Raw genomic sequence first — 23,298 nt, forward strand, 5'->3', positions numbered from 1 at the left:
TAACTATCCCTTAAAAGAAATGTTCAAATTTCTTTTAAGGGATGATTAACATGGCATCTTTCCCAACAGCCATATTGCATATGTCATTATTAACTACAACTGTAGCGTTGCCATAAAAGAGGTTCTTTAAGCAGCCTTTGCGTGTTCCTGTTGTTTAACATCTCCTTCCTGACAGCAGAGACCTATTAGATATTACAGGTAAAACGGTTTTCTTTTTTTTCTCGCAACTGGAATGATGTTTACTTATGGTTTGAGAAAGAAGTGGTCAGTATGAAAGGGCTACAAAAAACAATGCTGGCCAAACTGATTCTATACACAACATCTGAATAAGATGTGGCCAAGATGCAAATTTAAAAGGAAAATCTCTGTTTTAAACATAAAATTCAGGGTATGTGTAATGTGTGAAAGAGCACCACTAACATAACTTGTCATGTGCTCAGTTTTAGGGAATGATCTCTTACCTTGACCAACCAAACAAAGGAGGAACAGCACAAGCACAAGCCATGAACCAGGTGAAAGCACAGCCTACTGCAGAGTGACTGGCTGTAAATTTGAAACTTCCCATGGGTTTGCAGACCACAATGTATCTCTCAACAGCTAAGACCACAAGAGACCAGAGAGACACTTGACCTGTTGAAAAAACACAAGAGCAGAAGTTGTCATGAGAAACTACAGATCTCACCATCTCCTTTACCAACAAAAGACTGATTTAGTTTGACAACTTCATTAATGTCAGAAATCAAGTAATGAAATAAACTGCATGTGAGATAAAGTTAATAGGCTTACCTCCCAATGTGGCAAAGAATCCTTCTATCGCACAGCTAGTAGGTCCCAGACTAAAGTAGCCAAACATGCAAGAATAAATGGTGACTGTGAATCCAAAGCAGACCATGATCAGTCCAGCCACAGCCAAATTGACCAGGATGAAGTTCAGAGGTTGTCGGAGCTTCTTGTTCTGAGCTGTGACCACCAGTGTCAGAGCATTGATGGGGAAACCAGTGCAGAGCAGGAAAAACATGTAGGCAGCCAGTATTTTGAAAAACCAGGGATTTGCCAAGTAATACTGTGGATATTCAAAAGGACTCCTGACAAGCCCTGTCCTGTTGTTCATGGGGATATAGAAGTTCTTTCCTTCTGTGCCGTTCTCCATCTTCGCAAGTTAAGATCTGGATTAGCGGTGAGGAGTAACACTTGAGCTCTCTCTATGGAGTATCGTCTACTCTCCAACTTCTTCCATGTGGTTTTGGAGGCATGGTTATATACCCCCTAGGGGACGTTATAAGAAGATGAGCTAAGAGGATCTTGGAATTCAAGCCATAATCTCTTAGTATCATTAAGTGTTAATCACTGATTTGAGTGATCTTTTTTGTTGTTTGTAGGACATGTTTACTAACTGAAAGTATTAATGTCTCATACACATCCAGGTTAACTCTTCCTGCTCCTTATTTTCATTTTCTAAATTTCTCCTTAATCATTTTTTTTGCTTAGTAGCATGATGTTTGCAAATCCCAACTTCCATACATCCATTGTAAATAACCCTTCCTGAGACAAGTCTCTTCAGACAAATGAAACAAACTACCAGGGAAGATTAAGCTTCCAACAAATGTAGACACCAGTTTGAAAATATTTATTTTCATCCTTTTTTGGTCCAGCTGACATGATATTGTATCTTCTACTGGTAAACAATAGGAAAGAAAAGCATCAAAACAGACTCATGGTAACAACATTGCTTTGTGCAGTTATAGAAAATTAATTCCAGGTTTTGTTTGACATTATTATTCAGATAGAGAGCTGAAATTTGAAAAGGAAAAAATTAGGCCCATTTGTGAACACACTGCGTAAACATTTTCCAAGATTGGCAACTGCTGTTCTAGTGATACTTCTATTCAAATGTCATATTTTTCATCTTTCTTTTGCAACTTGATTCAATTTTTCAAATACTTTATGTAAAGCACTTGGAGTTGCTTTGTACATGAACTGTGTTAGGCAAATAAACCTGCCTTGCCTGAAGCTGAATGATGCATATGAACTTGTGGTTATAAGTTTAAACACAGGTCTGGACGGGCCTGCTAAAATCCACTTAGGGTAAACATTGGAAACCTTCTGAGATGTTCAAATCTTAACCAGCAGCAAAAATGCATTTAGGAGCAACAGCAATTGAGTCGACCTGTTTATATCTATATATATATATATATATATATATATTATATATATATATATATATATATATATATATATATATACATATATATATATATATATATGTGAAATGTGTACCTTTAAAGGCATCACTTATTAGTGCTCCAGCCCTTGTAAAAAAAAAAAAACAGACAACTGTTCTGCTTTTAGTTTGCAATGGGTCCAAGTATAAATGCCATGTTTTGCTGCCATTTGTTCATGGTGTTTGTGAATGGGAAAACAACTCAGTGAAGTGAAAGCCTTGTGAGTCTTAATCCTGCAGTCCTGGCTTTACTTGGTAGGGGCTAGAGCACCATTGAAAATAAGTAATGCTTTAAAAAGGTACATTAAAAAAAGAAAGTACAAATGTATATAATCTTTCAGTAGTTACTACACCCGAGACCACTGCAAAATCACATTTACATCTGGAAGAATTTTGCCCACCCACAACCACTGTCCAATCACAACATGCCATGCCCATCTTTACAGCTAGATGTCCCTCATTCATACATGCTGTACCTCAAGAGTGAGTCAGTCTTTTAGCTTAAAAAGTTGAGTAAACTGTTTTTATTTTCTAACCTTATTTAAATCACACCAGGTGATGTCAGAGTTAACCAAACTATCTTGCCTTTCACCCTTGTATTTAATATTTGTGTTGGAATATTATACTTACTTCTATGAAATGCTGTCTAAATGACTTACTGACAAAATGATACAGTCATGTTGTCTTGATTAAAAAAAAAAAAAAAGATATGATTATTGAATTTCTGTTGTTACTGTTGTATCAAGCCTTTTAATGGTGGTAGGGGAGAGAAAAACATTGGACTGGTGGCTTATGGCTTTATGTGAATGTTGGTGTATAATAGAATAATGAGCTTTGGTGATTACTTATCCTATATGTGTGTGTGTGTGTGTGTGTGTGTGTGTGTGTGTGTGTGTGTGTGTGTGTGTGTGTGTGTGTGTGTGTGTGTGTGTGTGTGTGTAAGTGTAGACTTTGACGTGTGTGAGATTATTTGTGCAGTGTATGAGTTTGGGTGGGTTGAAGGTGTGACTCATAGTCGGGCTGTTTGTGCCAGTTCAGTGTCAGGTAACAGTTTTGCAGTTAATGAGGTGCTTCACACTGAATCTGATGATGTTGTGCGGATGTGTTGACTTCTCAGCACATCTAAAGATGATAAGCTCATTATTCTTTGCCAAACCTTAATCACTTCTTCCTCCACCTCCTTTACAAAGAAACCAATCAAATAAATCTTAAAGGTCAGAAAAGGAAAAAATAGCCCATGCAGTACTATGAGTATACATAGGAAGTTAAAGTGTTTTTTTTTTTTTTGTTTTGTTTTGTTTTTTCTGCTTTATTTATTTATTTTTTGGTCATCTGACTCATGAGGGATATATAACAAACCATGGCAAGGGATCAGAGAAGGGCAGCTCTGAATCTTTTCTGACAATTTTTCACTTTTTTTTTATTGTTTTTTTATTTTTGTTTTGATTATTAGACCAAAAGCCACATTAGTATTATTGTTATTTTAAATGCATTTTGGGACAACAGTAGCTCAAGCTGATTTTATTTTTCTTATTGCTTACTTTGTTTCTTATTTACTATCATTATTTTTTGTTTATTTTGTGTTTTATCAAACATAAAGGCATGTTAGACAAGAATATGTCTAATCTATTCCATTGCAGTCATGGTTTCTAGTCTTGACAATTTGAGTTCTTACTTGTTTCTTCTTGTTCAGTTGAGTTTTTTAGATTGAGTTTTTCTATTCAGTTTACTTCCTTGGTCCTGATTCAGTTCCCTCATTGTAATACCTGGTTTCTTTCACTGATTGGCCGCCCTGCTGCTCATTTTGGAATTAGTTCTCTGCGAGTATAGATGATTGGTTTTACATTGACTGACTGGATTAATTTCATGTCAGCACACATTTAAGTTTTTTTTTATTCATCAGTAGTTTCATGTGTTTTGTTAATAACACCCCAGATGTCACTTAGCCTCCTGTCCTGAGTTTTTCTGCAGCTGGGTCAAACCTCTTCATCTCCTGTTGCCATGGACCGTGACGATTAGTATGAACTTAAATCAAATCCTTTTTGAGTAAAGCAGGCTGTTCAATAACTGGAAGGTTGGTCTTTCGAATCCTCCTTTGTCCTTGTCAATCTGTCATTTTGTCTTTGGACAAGACATTCCACCCAACCTGCCTCCATTGTCAGCATCAGCGAGTATGGGCGGACTGACCATCGGGCACACCAGGCATTTTCTCTGCTGGCCGACAGTTCATATATTTGTCTGACTGATCAACAAGACTTGGCAGATCAGCGGCACAACTAACACTTAACTGGCTGAACATCTCCTCTGGTTGTTATCCCTGTGGCTAAGTGTCCAAAGTCAGCACAGAACTTCTTTTCCTGACTACTGGCCCATGAAACACATTGCTTCTTTAACTGACAGACTGATCCAATCAGATGTTTTAAATCCCTTTTGGCTCTCTGCCAGTGGATTCAACTCCCTGCAAGAACCGCAAGGAGGCACAGAGAAACTGCACGATTAGGGGGGGGCAAAGGCACAGTAAATGTCCAGGGATGTTTGGTATGTTTTCCACACCAGGACCTTCATCAGCTGCCGAAGAGGATGATGGTGTGGCGACCTGTGGTAAGCTGCTTTCACATCACAGAGGTCCTGTTTTGAGCAAAGAGACCCATTAAATCCAATAAGTCTGAGCCAGACAAGACAGTCAGCACTTTACAAACCTATGTGGAAGTGCTTACATTACATCTATATATCTATAATACCCATATGTTTTAATGTCAGATGATTTTATTTCTTCACATTTATGACATTGATTGATGATGTCAGGGTTTCCAGCAGAACAGCTGGTTAACTGGTTGTGTTTACTGGTTAAAACACATTTTAAATTAATTTGTTTCTGTCTTCCTGAACTAAATCCTCTTGTTGAAGAGAGAACATTAGTATATTTAACCATCATTCAGCAGCATTCACAGTGAATCTGCAACTTTCTGATCTTTATTAGCATATTTATTATTGGTTGATAGCTGACTACATTTGGGTCAAATTGTGTGAGTGGCAGCGTCTGTGTAGATGTTTATGGTCAATTTACAAGAATACATTGCCTTTTAAAGATTATTTGTTTAGCTTATACTTTTGCTTATATGTTAAACTGATACAGCTGTTTGTCTCTTCACCAGAGCATTCAATAATTCTGGACTGGATCATCGTGTGACTAAAAGGGGCTGAAAATGAATAAAATCACAAGAAAAAAGTCTACATTTAATCTTTTGTTAAACCTTGTTGGGAAAACATCTTCATTAGAGGACAGCAGACAGCAGAATCAGAGACATTTTGTCCAGAAGCAGTTTTCATCTGATCCATCATTCCTCATGTCTGTTCTTTCCATTTTCTGTGTCCCTCAAACATACCATAGGATTAATGCTGCTCTAAGATTCATCACTGTGCTGGAATAGACATTTTTATTAAAAAGTTGTTTTTTTTTTTTACATGTCTTCTCTCACTGATTTCTGCTCACTAAATTATTGATTTAATGATTGTAAGGAGTTGCACAGTTCATATTTACATTCAAGGGAGCAGAAACAGTTACCATGTGTATAATTATTTAGGAGCCAGTCTGGGACAAAATGCCAGGTATAAAATGTTTCTAGCAGTTTACTCTTGGTCTTCGGAGAGGATGTTGACAGAGCTCCTACTTTCCGGTGTCCCCAGCACACCTGTAGCTACACATGTAGCTTACCATCATCAGGTATAAAAAGAAAGTAAATTAATGATAGATTTAATGTGGGTGCCTTGAAGCATTGTATAAACCTAATTAGTAATTTTCATTATCAAATTTATTCATTTTCCTAACTGCTTAATCCAATTCAGGGTTGCGGGGAAGCTGGAGCCTATCCCAGCAGTCCTTGGGTGAAAGGCAGGGTACACCTGGTAACGTGGTAACTGGGTATAATACTAACTGGCAAAAAAAAGTTAAAGCAAACATTCATTCATTTTCTGAACCACTTATTCCAATTCAGGGTTGTGGGGAAGCTGGGGCCTATCCCAGCTGGCTTTGGGTGATAGGCAGGGTACACCCTGGACAGCTTGCCAGTCCATCGCAGGGCCATACAGAGAGACAAACAAACACTCACGCTCACAATCATTCCTAGGAGCAATTTAGAGTAACCAATTAACCTAACATGCATGTCTTTGGACGGTGGGAGGAAGCTGGAGTACCCAGAGAGAACCCACACATGCAGACTCCACACAGAAAGGCCACTGACCAAACCCCTCCCCAGCCAAGGATTGAACCAGTGACCCTCTTGCTGTGAGGCCACAGTGCTAACCACTGTTCCACCGTGCAGCTGTTAAAGCAAACAGTCAAATTAAAATACATACTGCACCAACATTAATTTATCTGAAGTATCTAAATGTATTGTGCACCAACCAACAGCATTTGAATTTGCATTGTGGAATTTATCGGAGCTGCCTTGCAAGCTTTTAAGATACGGGATGCCAATTGCAAGAGCGTTACATACTCCTTCTATAGCTCTTCTAAAAGTTACAGAACGAACACAGACAGTTATTCATTCATTCATTTTCTGAACCGCTTAATCCATCACTTTGACACTGTCAGTAGCATCAGATGTTTCTTTTTCTTTCTTTTGTTTTGTTTTTTTTTACAGTTTTACAAAACAAAACAAAAAACAAAGCCCTAAAACAAAAAAACAAAAAAATGAAGACAAGGAAGGACAAACCATCACATCTTTTCATGCATGCATTTATTGTGCTGTTCTACATTATTATATTTTTTTTTTATAAAATATTCACAGGCTATTAAAACAGAGGCTCAAACATGTGAAAACCTCTCAATTTCAGAAATAAACAAAAGTGAACCTCATTCATTCACCATCCAAGCATTTTCCAAGCAGATGCTACCTGTGTTTCATTTTAAAGTCCACTAAGATGCTTTCAGTGGCCAGTGTTGAGAAATTTGTGTCCGTTGCTTCCAGAGCATATTACCTTGTATTGATTTGCTTGTATCCATGTCACAAGTTCCTCTCAGAAAGAGGACAACATAAAGAATAAGGGTGTCCAGAAAGGTGTATTTGTTGTCCTTAAGCAGCAGTTGAGACTTCTGTCTTGCTGGTCGACACTGAGGTCTCATCTTCAACCATTGCACCCATTCCAATTGTGGCCAGCATGCAATTACGAAACTATAAAATTCCAACAAGCGTTGAAAAGAAGTGTTGTTAGATCAAAGGAATTAAATGCAACTGTTTAATATCAAAACTATCTCCACATTATAAACACTTCTCTTATTTGTTGTTATAGAATATATTCTAATGTGGATCACCATCATTGGTCTTTCATATCAGACATTCATTCTGTGTTTTCAAGCCAGTGCTACAGGTGGATATAAACTACAGATACGAGGCATTTTGATCTGATGACAAACATCTAATTGTTGTGTTGGAAAAAACAAAGCACTGTCTTTGTCATCCCCAATAACCCAAAGGCTCTTTCCCACAGTTAATCAAGACAAACAATTAAATGAGTATTAAATATTTTGAAAATATTCAGCAGGTTATCGAGAAATATTTATAACTTATAAGTGGAAATGCATTCTTTGATCTTTTCGTACTTATGATTTAAATTCTTGTTTAAATATAGCAAAAATAGCATTATTTAGTTGGTACTTGTTATTTGTTTCCTCATAAATGCTGAGTTTCTACAACATAACAACAAGATAATACTGATACTGATTAGTGAAATGCGATTAAAAAAACCACTTACCTGTTTGTTCATCAATATGTAGATAACAGGATTGAACAACGCTGAGCTCTTGGAAAAGAAGGAAGGGATTGCCATGGAGATAGCCGAGAAGGCAGCTCCTCTGTTAAAGAAGATCCATGCAGCAAATGATGCGTATGGGACCCAAGCAAGGAGGAAGCCCAACACCATCAAGACACACATACGTGTGACCTCTTTCTCAGCTTTCTGGGTAGAAGCAGAGTCCTGCTGCTGGGCTGCAGCCTGGAGATGAGATTAACAACAGTTAATTTCAAACTTTTTTCCTCAATGATTTCAGATTTAACACTAAAATTAGATGAAAATTAAAGATCAGATTAATATAGACATTGATTTTTAATTAACCTAAATAGCTTTGACAAGGACTAAATTGGGATTCTTAATCACTTAAATAGTGTTGATAATGTAACATTACAAGAGCCAAAACAGATCTCTGTTGCCCAGTCTGATGGACAATATGTTCTTTTTGGTCAGGATGCACAAGCAAGATGTTGCACAGTGCCCCACTATCAGTCAGCCGGCATAGAGGCTCCATCTTGAAGTGGATTTAAAGGATCTGCTACAAATATCTGAGGGAATTACAAATGAGAGCAGCTTTAAATGTCAAGTATTGGAGTCCATACCGAGACATTTCAGAACGGTCTATCTCACAGTGAACCACTAAATAATCTGCATGTGGTTTACATGCTGGAGGCTGATCAGGTTACTTGTAAAATTACATCTCTAAGCCTGAATGTGGGCTTTTAATTGAAAATGCTTTTAATTAATGTAATAATATTTTTTCATAAACCATTAGCAGCATATAAGAGCAAACCTTGTGTAAATTTTCTAAAAACCAAGTTGATTTTAAACACTTACAGCTTTGACTGTCAACACAAGGCTTCCATATGTGAAGAATATGGTGGTTACAGGGACACAGAAGTGGCAGCTGAACATGTACATCACATATGATTCGTTGTTGAACCCTGGGGCCAGAGTGTAATAATCAGGTCCACAGGAAACTTGAATCCCCTCAGGAATATACCTGTGAACAGAGAAATTATTTTACCCCCTTTGCTAAATTGTTCTTTAATGGTAAAGACAAAGTTTAGTATTTCCTTTAAGGAATAGTTAAGGTGGCAAAAGGACCACATGCTAGTTATCTAAATAGACTACTGAAATCATCAAACCCAACATCTATATATTTTATTTAGTGAGTAAGAGCTTAGAATAGTGAGCACAAGAAATGTTCTAAAAATTAACACCCAGCACAAGAGACAGATTTAAAAGGGAAATTAATTGATACTTCCAACAGTAGAAAATTAATTATTTATAAACAGTCAATTATTCTATGCTATTTCTTATTTACATGTTAGTTTTAATAATGTTTGTTGAACTATAGTGTTTGCAGATTGCAGTATACTGGCCGTCTCGTCTTCATCAGACTCATGTAGATTTCATTACACTCTGTATCTGTCTTATCCCATTGAAAAGGTTTTGATAAATATAATATGAAAAACAATTCTGACCCCACTATCTTTATTTCAGACTTCCACCAAAACATTCAAATTTCCATTCTGTTAAACCAGATGTGATCTGTAATCCATTTGTGGGAATGATCTCTTACCTTGACCAGCCAACCAAAGGAGGAACAGCACAAGCACAAGCCATGAACCAGGTGAAAGCACAACCTACTGCAGAGTGAGTGGCTGTAAATTTGAAACTTCCCATGGGTTTGCAGACCACAATGTATCTCTCAACAGCTAAGACCACAAGAGACCAGAGAGACACTTGACCTGTTGAAAAAACACAGGAGCAGAAAATGTCGAGAAGCTCTCACCATCTCCTTTACCATCAAAAGATTGATCTAGTCTGACAACTTTGAGAACAAAAACAAATGTCAACAATCAAGTAATTAAAACAAGCTACAAGAGGATGACTTAAGACTTACCTCCCAATGTGGCAAAGAATCCTTCCATTGCACAGCTCATAGGTCCCAGACTAAAGTAGCCAAACATGCAAGAATAAATGGTGACTGTAAATCCAAAGGTGACCATGATCAGTCCAGCCACAGCCAAGTTGACCAGGATGAAGTTCAGAGGTTGTCGGAGCTTCTTGTTCTGAGCTGTGACCACCAGTGTCAGAGCATTGATGGGGAAACCAGTGCAGAGCAGGAAAAACATGTAGGCACCCAGTAATTTGAAAAACCAGGGATCTGCCAAATAGTACTGTGGATATTCATAAGGACTCCTGACAAGCCCCGTCCTGTTGTTCATGGGGATATAGAAGTTCTTTCCTTCTGTACCGTTCTCCATCTTCGCGAGTTAGGATCTGGATTAACGGAGGAGTAACCTCTGAGTTCAGTGTATGCAGCTGCCTCTGCTCTCTTACCTCTTCCATGTGATTCTGGAGGCATGGTTATATACCCCCTAGGGGACGTTATAAGAAGATGAGCTAAGAGGATCTTGGAATTCAAGCCATAATCTCTTAGTATCATTAAGTGTTAATCACTGATTTGACTGATCTCTTTTGTAGTTTTTTAGGACATGTTTACTAACTGAAACTATTAATGTTTCCAACAAATGGGAGATAAACTCTTCTTACTTTTTATTTGCAGGTTTTTTTTACTATCTTCATTGCTCTGATAAATAAGTATGTGTTTATTTCATGTGAAAAAGCTGCAGAAGCATATGTTTGCTCCTGAAAACACGCAAATTCCAACTTATCCATCCCTACATCCGTTTTAAATGACCCTTCCTGAGACAAGCCCTCTTTAAACAATTGGCACAATCTGCGAGTGGAGATTAAACTTTCACCAGACATAGACCCATTTAAATCCATATAAAAGCAGTTATTTTATCATGCACCTATGCATGAATTGCACAATCTGTCTTTTAACTTATAAAGACTGCCTTTCCCCCTCAAAGACTTTTCATTACCTGCTGCCCTTTATGAAAACTACTTTTAATTCCTCATCCATAACATGTATTTCTTTCTATTTATCTGTCATATTCTAACTTATATAATCTTGTTGGCATTTACTGTCCCTCCTGTCTCACCTTTATGGTATTTAAACTGGGCAAAAATAGGAGTGACAAGGTCACCCCTGCAGTCCTTTAGCATCGAAGCAGAACCAAGGCTAATGTTGACAACCACATAGTACAGCTTTAGACAAGGAATTCTGGGTTCATGTTTGCATCATTCAGATGGGGAACAGAAATTGCAAATATTATGAAGCCAAGTTGTGGAAGACTGAAAAGCCAGACTGGATTAAATTTTGTTAAGATGTACCGATATTGTTCTGCTTATACTTATTTTACATTCTTCTTTGTCCATTGTTTTAATTCTCCCGTCTTTAGTGTTTCTTTCGCATCTTGCTGTGATGTTGTTCATACTTTTCATACTTTGTTCATACTTTGTGATGCATAAAAGGAAGCTCCAAACTTTTACCTTTGCATAATATGATTATCACGAGTATAATAACAATGTTATTATAGATACTATCATTTCCTTTAGATGCAGGTCCAATAATAACACTGTTACATGTTGTTGTCAAAATGTCATGATAGTAAATGTTACTGATGGTTGCTGCAGGATTGTTCTATCTTCCAATAGGTCAGACATAAAAGCAACTCTATATCTCAGCCTTGGATGTACAGTAGGGCTTATGTAGCCTGGTACAACCAAGATTAAATATTTATTTAATATTATCTGCTGCATTCAACTGACACGTGACTATTTTAATAGTCCGTAAACAAATACTGTCCATAACTGTCCAACTCAGAAGCATCAACAAAACTATGGCAATGAGGAATATCTTGATAGGCCAGATATATTTAAATTGAGAGAACTTCTTTACTGAAACAGTTTTTCAGTAAGCTAATCAGGTTAAATATGCTTTGATGTCTGACATTATAGTTCACATGGAGTTTGTGTTTGATGATGAAAAACTGCTTTGTTTCTAGGTTCTTGAAATGAATGTTAATCCTGAATGGGCAAACATCTCTGTGAGAGCCTTGTGAGTTTTAATCCTGCAGTACCGGCTTTGCTTGATAGGGGCTAGAGCGCCGTTCAGGATGAGCAACACCTTAAAGGGTACATGGAAGAAGAAAGTACACATGTATATCATGTTGAAGTAGATGCCTGTGTTGCAGTCATCGCTGCATGAGGCCACTGGAAAACATGTTTACGTCTGGAAGAATTTTGCCCTCTCACGGCCACTGTCCAATCACAACTTGCTATGCCCATCTTTACAGCTAGATGGCCCTCATTCATACACGCTGTAACTCAAAATTAAGACAGTCTTTTATCTTAATAAGTTGACTTTTTCATATTCAAACATCTTTTAAATCACACCATGGAACATTGTTGTTGATCAGACTTTGCCTTGTACCTTTGTATTAATTATTTGTGTTGGAATATTATAGCCTACTTACCACAGTAAAATGTAATCTAAGTTATTTGCTGACAAAATGATGCAGTAAAGTTGTTTTGGTCCAAAACACATATCATGAATATTGGAGTTCTGTAGTTGTTAGTGTTGTATTGAGCCTTTTTAGTGGTGGTAGGGGAGAGAATCACATTGGACTGGTGGCTTATAGCTTTATGTTGGTCTACATACAATAATGAGCTTTAGTTATTACTTAGCCCGTGTGAGTGGCTGTGTGGACTTGTGTGTGTGTGTGTGTGTGTGTGTGTGTGTGTGTGCATGTTTGCGTGCAGTGTTTGAGTTGGTGAGTGTTTGACTCAGTCTTGCTTTTTGTCCCATTCCAGTATCAAGTAACTGGTAATACTGTTTGTTGATGATATTGCAGTATAAGACCCTATAAAAACTTTGTAATTAATGACATGTTTCTACACTAAATCTGGGGGTTTTGTACGGATACATCGACTTCTCAGTGCCTCAAATGGCGATAAGCTCATTATTCTTTGCCAAACCTTAATCGCTTCCTCTTCCACCTCCTTTACAAACAAACCAATAACTCAATATACGTTTTAATGGTGACAAAAGGAAAAGTAGTACAATTAATATGTTAAAGTGATAACATGCATATGTTTGGTAATCTGACTCATTTGAGATATTTTAACAAACCATGGCAACGAATCAGACAAGAGCAGCCTCAATCTTTTCTGACAATATAACTCAGGTTGTGTCTTGTTTTGTTCTTCTTGTTTGGTTCTGCTTTATTGATTAGATGATTAGTATGGTTACTTCAAATGTGCTTGAGGCACTGGTGGCTCAAGCAGTAGGGCAGATAATCCCAACACCAGTAGGCTGGCTGTTCAAATCTTGCTTCATCCTTGTCAGTTTGTCATTGCGTCCTTCTGCTCTTGGCCACCTGTAGCTGCACATTTAGCATCATCAGATGTGAATAGGAAATTAATCAATAATAAATCAATATGCATATTGCACCAACACTGATGTATCCTCTGATTGAAGTATCTCAGATTGATCGATTGATGGTGAGGTTTCTGAAAAAAGTCAAGGAAAATTAAATGTATCTTTGAAGATTTAAGGGACAGAAGACAGAGCTGTTACATTAGGTGCTACATCGGTGCCATAACTTATGATGAAGAAGGCTGACTGTTATGGACCAGTCTTGAACCTGGTGAAGTGACAGGAGGAAAACATCAAAGTTGTCATTAATCATGGACCATTGCTCCCCTCATGAGATTCTTAGAGCCCTGAAAAGCACCATCAGTAGCAAGCTTCTTCACCCATAGTGCAGGACAGAGAGACACAGGTCTTTCCTACCCTCTGATGTCAGACTCCACGATCAGGCCTGCTTCCAACAAAACTTGTTATCCACAACCCACAACAGTGCTCATTACCATGCAATATCTGATCATAATAACAGTATTCACATTTATACCTATTTATTTGATCCAACTGTCACTTTGCACTCTATTCATTCATGGCTTTTTCTTGCCCAGTATTGATAAATGCTGTTCTCAATAGACGTATAATTTTTTGTTGAACATTTTAAATACCTTTGAGTGTCTGCTTTTTATTTTTTCATCAAAATTTACCGTGAGCTGTCCAAGGTGTACCCTGACTTTCGCCAACAGACTGCTGGGAAAGGCTCCAGCTTCCCTGCGACCCTTCATCGGATTAAGCGGTTAGGATAATGAATAAATGAATACTAAAACGTGTGCAAAATCACTGAACAAACTAAGACAAGTATAAAATGATTTATTAACAGCGTGCACTGCTTTCAAAATACAAACTTGCGTGTTTGCATCCATTATATGTCCACGTGAATGAATACACAATATGGAATGTCCACGCTATTTTGTGTGTTTTGCGAGGAGAAAATGTAAATATATTAATTTGGTACCTGCATCAAACCCGATAAAAAAAAGTTTTCACAGAAACTGGGCTTATAGCCTTTTTTGATCCGTTTAACAAGGACGCCTGTGTGCGTAATTGCGCACGTGGCTGCGGTTATTGCCACAAGGAGACGCCGAAACAAAGCAACGAGACGCAGAAAACGCGCTTTCCACCCTCGTTTACACACCGTATTTTTATGATCAATACGCTCCGCTTATCCAGCATTTTGGAGCTGTCTGAGGTACCCGGGATGGATTTGGAGAGGAGTCAGACATACCTGCAAACGACAGATAGCCCACTGCGTGTCACAGCTGGGATTCGCCAATCCAGTTTTGTCTGGTTTCGTTTTGTTTTTTGTTTTTTAAATGTGCTGTCCAAGTCCTAAATGCCATGAGTCGCCGGATGGTCAAGCACTCGGCGGTCATATACTCAGACCAAACTTTTTTTTTTCAGTAGCTGGATTTCTAACAGTGATTTTTGTTTAGTTGACCTGCAATGTCTGCGATGGACTGGCGACCTGTCCAGGGTGTACCCTACCTTTCGCCCTAAGACTACTGGGGTGGGCTCCAGCTTCCCCGCGACCCTGAATCGGATTAGGCGGCTAGTAAAATGAATGAATGAATGACCTTCTAATGTCTTTAGACCGGCTTTTTACTTAATAAACTTTTTGCATTGTTTTACCAACAGCATGAACTTTTTCATACATTTGTTTCCAACTAGCATTTCGCAGCTTTGTAGCATTCATGCTTCATCTCCAAATTATCCAGGCTGAAAAACTACTTCAAGTGCAAAACCCTCATTTAAATAGGGAGTCGTTTGCACCTGCCGCTCAGTCACTCCTAAATCACCGACACCCTGCGGTGACCCTGGCTCAGCCCCACATGCAAAATTCTAGATTGCATCCGGACCTAAGTTCTTCTACCCCGTTGGTGCTAGGCGTTCCTTTAGTGGGATGTGACAAATAATTGTGTATTCTAATCAGTCTCTTTCAAATAGGCTACATACACAGATTTTAGGATACAGCATTGGAAAGATAGTGTTCTTGAAATCTGAATGATCTATTCAGTACCAGCCTACAATCATAATTGTGGAAGTCATACTGTTCTCCAACAGCAGATGCAACTGAAAGAAAAACACAAAACAACAACAAAATAAAAACACTCCTTTCACACCAGCAAGTACATTATCTGGTAAAAAAAAAAAAAAAAAAAAAAAAAAAAAAAAATAGTTGATCTAAAACAAGTATTTTAGCCATGAAAAAAGGGTTTGTTTGTTAAGATGTTCAATATGTTGGAACGGTCTCTTGGCAAGCTTTGATGACATGATATGTCAGAAACAAAAGCCTTAAAGACTCCTTCTTTTACTTTCCTACTCTAATAAGGTTACACAACTAACACCGACAGTGATACCACTGGTATTAAACTTTAGCAAGGACAACTTTGTCACTGTCAACAGTATTGAACATTTAATATTTATAAAAGTTTCTGACCTTAAAGAAAAAAAATGAAGATAAGGAAGGACAAACCATCACATCTTTTCATGCATGCATTTATTGTGCTGTTCTACATAATTTTTTTCTTTATAAAATATTTACAGGCTATTTTCATAGAGAATCAAACATATGAAAACCTCTTAATTTCAGACATAAACAAATGTGAGTCTCATTCATTCACCATTCAAGCATTTCACAAGCAGATGTTACCAGCATTGTTGAACAAGGAAACACTTCAGACTGTGTTTCATTTTAAAGTCCAGTAAAATACTTTCCATGGCCAGTGTTGAGAAATTTGTGTCCATTTGTTCCAGAACATATTACCTTGTATCGATTTACTTGTATCCATGTTACAAGTGCCACTCAGAAAGAGGAAGTCATAAGGAATTAAGCTGTCGAGAAAAGTGTAATTGTTGTCCTTAAGCAGCAGTTGAGACTTCTGTCTTGCTGGTCGACACTGAGGTCTCATCTTCAACCATTCCACCCATTCCAATTGTAGCCAGCATGCAATTACGAAACTATAAAATTCAAACATAAGGAGAAAACAAATAGAAACAAAATCAGACAATGAATGAGATGCTAACGTCTAATGCCAAAACTTTCTCTGGATTATCAACTTTTCTATCATTGTTATTGAATATATTGTTTCTTTTGGAAGACGTATCACTTCATTTTTCTTTAAAATTAGACACTTTGTCTGTGTTTGCAAGCTGTTACCCTTAGAGAGATATAAAGTATTTTAATCCAAATACAAACATGTAATTGCTGTGTGATAAGAAACCAACATGTGTTTGTCTTTCCCAATTAGACAATAGATCTTTCTTTTTAGTTTGTCAAAACAAGCTAATTTAATGAGTAGGAGATTGTTTGAAAAGGTTAAGCAGACTATTTAGACTTTTTAGGAACTAATAACAGGTGCAACTGCATAGTCTGACTTCTCAGGAATTGCCATTTCAGTTGTTATTTAAAATTACATGAACTCATTGTTTCCTTTCAATTTTCTTTAACTTTCATGTTTCTTTGACGAGCACCATTTATTTGGTGCTTGTTGATATACGTCTCTGCTTAAATCCTGAGTTGCAACACTATAATTGCAAGATAACACTAATCCTAAACAATACTAGTTTGTATCATCATGCTTATGTACAATTTTTTCTTGCATTTTTGTACCATGTGCTTGCATAAAATTAGGTTAAATAAAATCTTGTTATGATCCATTTAATAACAAATTAAAAATTTGTAACACAAAATTAATCCTGAGTTAAATCGGGAGGCTGGTGCTGGTACATTTGATTGTCTGAAAGCCCTATTATAAGTTATGTGTATATGACTAAAAAAAGCAACTGACCTGTTTGTTCATCAAAATGTAGATGATAGGATTGAACAACGCTGAGCTCTTTGAAAAGAAGGAGGGGATGGCAAAGGCTAAAGCCGTGAAGGAAGCTCCTCTGTTTAAGAATATCCATGCAGCAAATGATGCATATGGGACCCATGCAAGGAGGAAGCCACACACCATCAAGATGCACATACGTGTCACCTCTTTCTCAGCTTTCTGAGTGGAAGCAGAATCCTGCTGCTGGGCTGCAGCCTGGAAATGAGATCAACAGTTCAAGTCTACGCTTGTTTCATGGCTGATTTCTGATTTAATGTTAAAGAGAGATCAAAAATAAAGGTCAGATTAATAATGTTAAACATGTCACTGAAATTATTGAGAGGTGGAGTTGGTTGTCATGTCACAATGTTTACGTTCAAAGTAGAAAGACATATTAGACAGCAAGAGGAGTCAGTTCTTGTAACTAATCTGTTGAATAGATGTTTTAAAAAATCCAATTAGACATAAGTAGCATTGCCAAGGGTTAAGTTCAGATTCCCAGCGTTCTATGAAAGAGGGCATTTTTAAATGTCTGGTATTAGAGTCTTTACATGGATGTTTTAAGAATCTATTTTTCACAATGAAAGACAAAATGGTTTGGATACTGGAGGCTGATCAGTGCACTTGTAAGATATATCTCTGACCCTGGAAATGAGCTTTTAGTTGGAAATACTTTCTTTTCATGCAATAATGGCTTCTTATGTACTATATTATTAAGATATATTCTATAATATTGGCAAATAAAAGCAAGTAGATTTTAAACACTTACTGCTTTGACAGTCAACACAAGGCTTCCGTAGGTGAAGAAAATGGTAAAGACGGGGACACAGAAGTGGCAGCTGAACATGTACATTAAATATGTATCGTTGTTGTAGCCTGGGGCCATGGTGTAATAGTCAGGTCCACAGGAAACCTGAATCCCCTCAGGAATATACCTGTGAACAGAGAAATTACATTACTTTCCAGCAAGCTATTTTCTACACAAATACAGCAAATACCTTCATATTACATAGAAAGCACTTATCACAAAAGCCTTAGCACACATGTCTTGATGAAGTGCAGTTATGGTACAAAAGCTGTTCTTTATAAAGTTTTTACATCCAAAATATTCTGCCTGATTGCAGACAATCAATAGATGTTACAGGAAAAGCAGGTCCTTTTTTTCTTCCAGTTGAAATAATGATGTTTAGAAGCTTTAAAGAGAGTAGCAGCCAATCTGGAAAGGTCACGAAGGTTATTTGTGTTATTTGACCAACTAAACTTGAGGCAAAATATCTAATCCAATATCTGAATAAGCTGTTTAGTGGGGAAAGAAATTGGAATAGTAAGCACACAAAGTTAAAAAAAAAAAAAAGTTTAAAAATAACAACAGCTCAAGAGTCAGATTTACAAGGAAAATCTTGGGTTTCTTGAGAATCCCAATAACAATTATTGCAGTCAAATTCAATAAACTTAAGCACTTTCCTGTCTAAATGGTAATGATAATGATGTTTGATAAACTAGTGTTACCAGACTGCATGCCAAAGGTAGCAATGGGTAACAGAAACTGTATTAGCAATAAGGTTTGTTAACAACTTGTGTTTCACAACTCCAAGCTAATAGATGAGGCAATTATAGGATCCCTATTGTAAAACTGACATAACCTAACCTAAAGGAGTTCAAGATAGACCGATCCTACTTGTCTTCATCAGACAGATGTAGGTTTCATTGCAATCTGCCTGTCAGATCAATTAACAAAGGTTTAATAATTATCTTTTAAAGGACTATTTCCGTGTCGCAAACTTTATTTCAAACTTCCACCAAAACATTTCAATTTCCATTCCATCCAGATGTGGACATCTCTTGTGAGGCAATTTATGCAATGATCTAATTACCTTGACCAGCCAACCAAAGGAGGAACAGCACAAGAGCAAGCCATGAACCAGGTGAAAGCACAGCCTACTGCAGAGTGAGTGGCTGTAAATTTGAAACTTCCCATGGGTTTGCAGACCACAATGTATCTCTCAACAGCTAAGACCACAAGAGACCAGAGAGACACTTGACCTGTTAAAATAAAAAACACAAAACAAAAGATGTGATCTCACCATCTCCTTTATCAGCAACACACCGATCTTGTCTGACAAATTTATTAAGAAAAGAAAAAAAATCTGAAATCAAGTAATGAAATAATCTTCAGGTGGATCACTTGAGACTTACCTCCCAATGTAGCAAAGAATCCTTCCATCGCACAGCTTGTAGGTCCCAGACTAAAATAGCCGAACATGCAAGAATAAATGGTGACTGTGAATCCAAAGCAGACCATGATCAGTCCAGCCACAGCCAAGTTGACCAGGATGAAGTTCAGAGGTTGTCGGAGCTTCTTGTTCTGAGCTGTGACCACCAGTGTCAGAGCATTGATGGGGAAACCAGTGCAGAACAGGAAAAACATGTAGGCACCCAGTAATTTGAAAAACCAGGGTTCTGCCAAATAGTACTGTGGATATTCAAAAGGACTCCTGACAAGCCCCGTCCTGTTGTTCATGGGGATATAGAAGTTCTTGCCTTCTGTACCGTTCTCCATCTTTGCGAGTTAGGATCTGGATTAACGGAGGAGTAACCTCTGAGTTCAGTGTATGCAGCTGCCTCTGCTCTCTTACCTCTTCCATGTGGTTTTGGAGGCATGGTTATATACCCCCTAGGGGACGTTATAAGAAGATGAGCTAAGAGGATCTTGGAATTCAAGCCATAATCTCTTAGTATAATTAAGTGTTAATCACTGATTTGAGTGATCAGTGATCGCTTTTGTTGTTTTTAGGGCATGTTTACAAACAGAAAGTATTAAAGTCTCCGACCCATGGGAGAGAACTCTTCTTGCTTCATTTTTTCCAAGTTTTTTTCTTTTTTTTTACGCCTTTCATTGATCTCTTGGGTAAATTCTTACTCCACAAGTATGTATGTCTTTAACATAAAAATAAAAACTACAGTCTCAGAAACACTCAAATTCCAGCTCATCTGTCCCCACATGGGTTTTAAGTTACCCTCCCTGAGACAAGTCCCCTTTAAACATTTGACATAATCTGCCAGTGGAGATTAAACTTTCACTAAATGTAGACACTTTAAAATCAAGGAAGAAAACAGTTATTCTTATCTATTTCTGATCTGGCCTATATGCCATTGCAACTGAGGAATTATAAGAACAATGTGGGCCACGCAGTCGTTGAGCATCAAAACAGAACCAAGACTCATGGTGATTACAGCATTTTAGATAAGGGATTTTGGGTTTGTGTTCACATCATTCAGAAGGGGACAAGAAAATGTGATAATAAGTCCAAGTTGCTGAAGAATGGAACATCTTGGGATAAAGTTTTACCAAGATGTATAGATACCGTTCGGCTTATAATTTTTTTCCTTTCTACTTTGAATCTTGTTTTAATTCTCCCATCTTTAATGTTCCTTTTGCACCTTGCTGCAATGGTGTTAATGCTTTATGTAAAGCACCCTGCATATTTTTATACATGAAATGTGTTAAACAATTAAAGCTGTCTTGTCTGAAGAGCCTAATGCATTGAAAGTTGAATGACGCATATGAAGTTGAAGTTACTATTCTAAGTCCGTCGGTTCTAAGTGGCCTGACTGGGCCAGAAAAAACTATAAATAAATAAATCTTAAACATTAAAGGCATATATTAAAAAGTTCAAAACTTTTTATGTGTTTACTTAAAATGTGTCTACTGAAACATTATGATATGTCTTATTTTACAATATAAATCATTTGGTGGGTCCTCCAGGGCCAAATACTTCCAGTGGGCAGGTGTTAGAAACTTTATGATACCTTTGATCTCACCACCAGCAACAACAGTCAGCAGCAACTGCAAGTGAGTTAACCAGTTAATTAATGCATGAAAGGAAGCTGAATTTATTTAGCTTGGCATAGCATTATGATCATAGTTAAGATATTCCAAGGCTCGTCTGGCTGTCAAATATTTCATCTACAGTGAAAGTTGCTGTGGTTTGCTGCAGGATTGTTCTATCTTCCAGAAGCCCAAACATAAAATCAACTCTATATACTGACATTGGATGTACAGTAGGTCTTATGTAGCATGGTACAACCAAGATTAAATATTAGTTAATATTATGTGCTGCATTAAACTACCAGGTGACTATTTTAATAGTTCTTACAGAAATACTGTTCATTACTGTTATTGTCCAACTCAGAAACATCAACAAAACTATGCCAAGTAGTCTAATTAGGCCAAATATACATATATAATGAGGGAACCTCCTGCCTATAACAGTTTTTTCAATATGGTTATCTGGTTAAATATGTATTGATCTCTGACATTTTACATCAAAAAGGAGTTTGTGTTTGATGATTGGAATGAGTGGTGCTCCGGAATGGACAAACATCTCCGTGAGAACCTTGTGAGTTTTAATCCTGCAGTACCGGCTTTGCTTGATAGGGGCTAGAGCACCGTTCAAGATAAGCAACACCTTGAAGGGTACATGGAAAAAGAAAGTATACATGTATGTCCTTTTGAAGTAGTTACCTGCAGCTGAGACCACTGGATCCACTTGCAGATCAAAACTCGTTTATGTCTGGAGGAATTTTGCCCTCTCACAGCCACTATCCATTCACAACTTGCTTTGCCCATCTTTACAGCTAGATGTCCCTCATTCATACACGCTGTAACTTAAAATTAATATAGTCTTTTATCTTCATAAGTTGAGTTGACTTTTTCATTTTCTAACATTATTTAAATCACATCATGGGACGTTGTTGTTGATCAGACTTTGCCTTATACCTTTGTGTTTAATATTTGTGTTGGAATATTATAGCCTACTTACCACAGTAAAATGTGATCGAAGTGACTTGCTGACAAAATGATGCAGTAAAGTTGTTTTGGTCCAAAACACATATCATGAATACTTGAGTCCAGTTAATACTGTTGTATCAAGTCTTTTAATAGTGGTAGCGGAGAGAAACACATTGGACTAGTGGCTTATAGCTTTATGTAAATGTTTTAGTCTATAATTGAATAATGAGCTTTGGTGATCACTTAGCCCATGTGCCCATTTAACTGTGTGTTTGTGTACAGTTTGTGAATTGGGGTGGCCTTGGTGAGTGACCTCGAGTTTGACTTTTTGTCCCAGTCTAGTATCAGGTTACTGATAAAGTTGTTCCATGATGACATTGCAATATGAGAACATCCAAACCTTTGCAGTTAATAAAGTGTTTTACACTAAATCTGAAGATGTTGAGTGGATATGTCGACATCTTAGTGCCTCTCAAGATGATCAACTCATTATTCTTTGTCAAACCTTAATCACTTCTTCCTCTACCACCTTAATAAACAAACCAATCAGATAGTCATCAGATTATGCAATAACTAATAAGTTGACTTAATTCTAACTGTACTATCCCAAAAGTGAGCAATGGACTGTGGATGTAAACAGAAAAGCACCCTTAAAAAAGACAAGAGTCCTTAACCTTTTGGTACCAAATGTCCCATTGGTGGAGCTCAACAAATATTACTATTTTACTCAATCTCTATCAAATAACTACACTACATCTACAACACCGATTGTATCCATAAAAACTGATTTAGGCAAAAGAAATTAAGGATTTTAAAGTGATATGGGATCCTTTGAACAGTCTTCTGGAAAGCTTTGATGAAATGATATGTAAGAAACAAGCACATTCAAGTCTTGCATATTTCATATTTTTGAGCAGGTTCTGACTTTAAACAACAAACATGAAGATAAGGAAAGACAAACCATCAGAACTTTTTTTGCATGCATTTATTGTGCTATTCTACTGTTTTTCTTTTATAAAATATTTACAGGCTATTATAATTATAGCGGAAACATATTGAAATCTCTCAGTTTCATTAATATACGAAGCTGAATGTCATTCCTTCACCATCCAAGCATTTCACATGCAGATGTTACCAACATTGTTGAACAAGGAAAAATTTCAGACTGTTTCATTTTAAAGTCCATTAAAATACATTCAATGGCCGGTGTCCAGAAATTTGTGTCCATTTGTTCCAGAACATATTACCTTGTATTGATTTACTTTTATCCACGTCACAACGGCCACTCAGAAAGAGGAAGCCATAAGGAATGAAGCTGTCCAGAAAAGTGTAATTGTTGTCT

General features: G+C 37.2%; 2 protein-coding genes across 2 annotated transcripts in view; both read right to left on the reverse strand.

Moving 5' to 3' along the window:
• Positions 1–1,150, reverse strand: part of LOC306757388 (green-sensitive opsin) — a gene marked incomplete at both ends in the record, with an annotated part of 3,053 nt that extends 1,903 nt beyond the window's left edge. Inside the window, 2 exons of the mRNA XM_079242424.1 lie at positions 462–630; positions 787–1,150. Coding sequence (XP_079098550.1) covers positions 462–630; positions 787–1,150 — 533 coding nt within the window. The remainder of the gene's footprint in view (positions 1–461; positions 631–786) is intronic.
• A 6,146-nt stretch (positions 1,151–7,296) lies between these two features.
• LOC306757115 (green-sensitive opsin-like) lies at positions 7,297–19,724 on the reverse strand (the record flags this gene model as incomplete). The annotated part of the gene is made up of 10 exons (XM_079242080.1): positions 7,297–7,395; positions 7,976–8,215; positions 8,849–9,014; positions 9,597–9,765; positions 9,921–10,284; positions 16,230–16,310; positions 17,141–17,380; positions 17,934–18,099; positions 19,039–19,207; positions 19,361–19,724. 10 exons carry the CDS (start codon positions 19,722–19,724, stop codon positions 7,297–7,299), a joined length of 2,058 nt encoding a protein of 685 aa, XP_079098206.1.
• Between the last annotated feature and the right edge of the window lie 3,574 nt (positions 19,725–23,298).

This window comes from Telmatherina bonti (genome assembly GCF_933228915.1).
Source record: "Telmatherina bonti genome assembly, chromosome: 6".
Classification (NCBI taxonomy): domain Eukaryota; kingdom Metazoa; phylum Chordata; class Actinopteri; order Atheriniformes; family Telmatherinidae; genus Telmatherina; species Telmatherina bonti.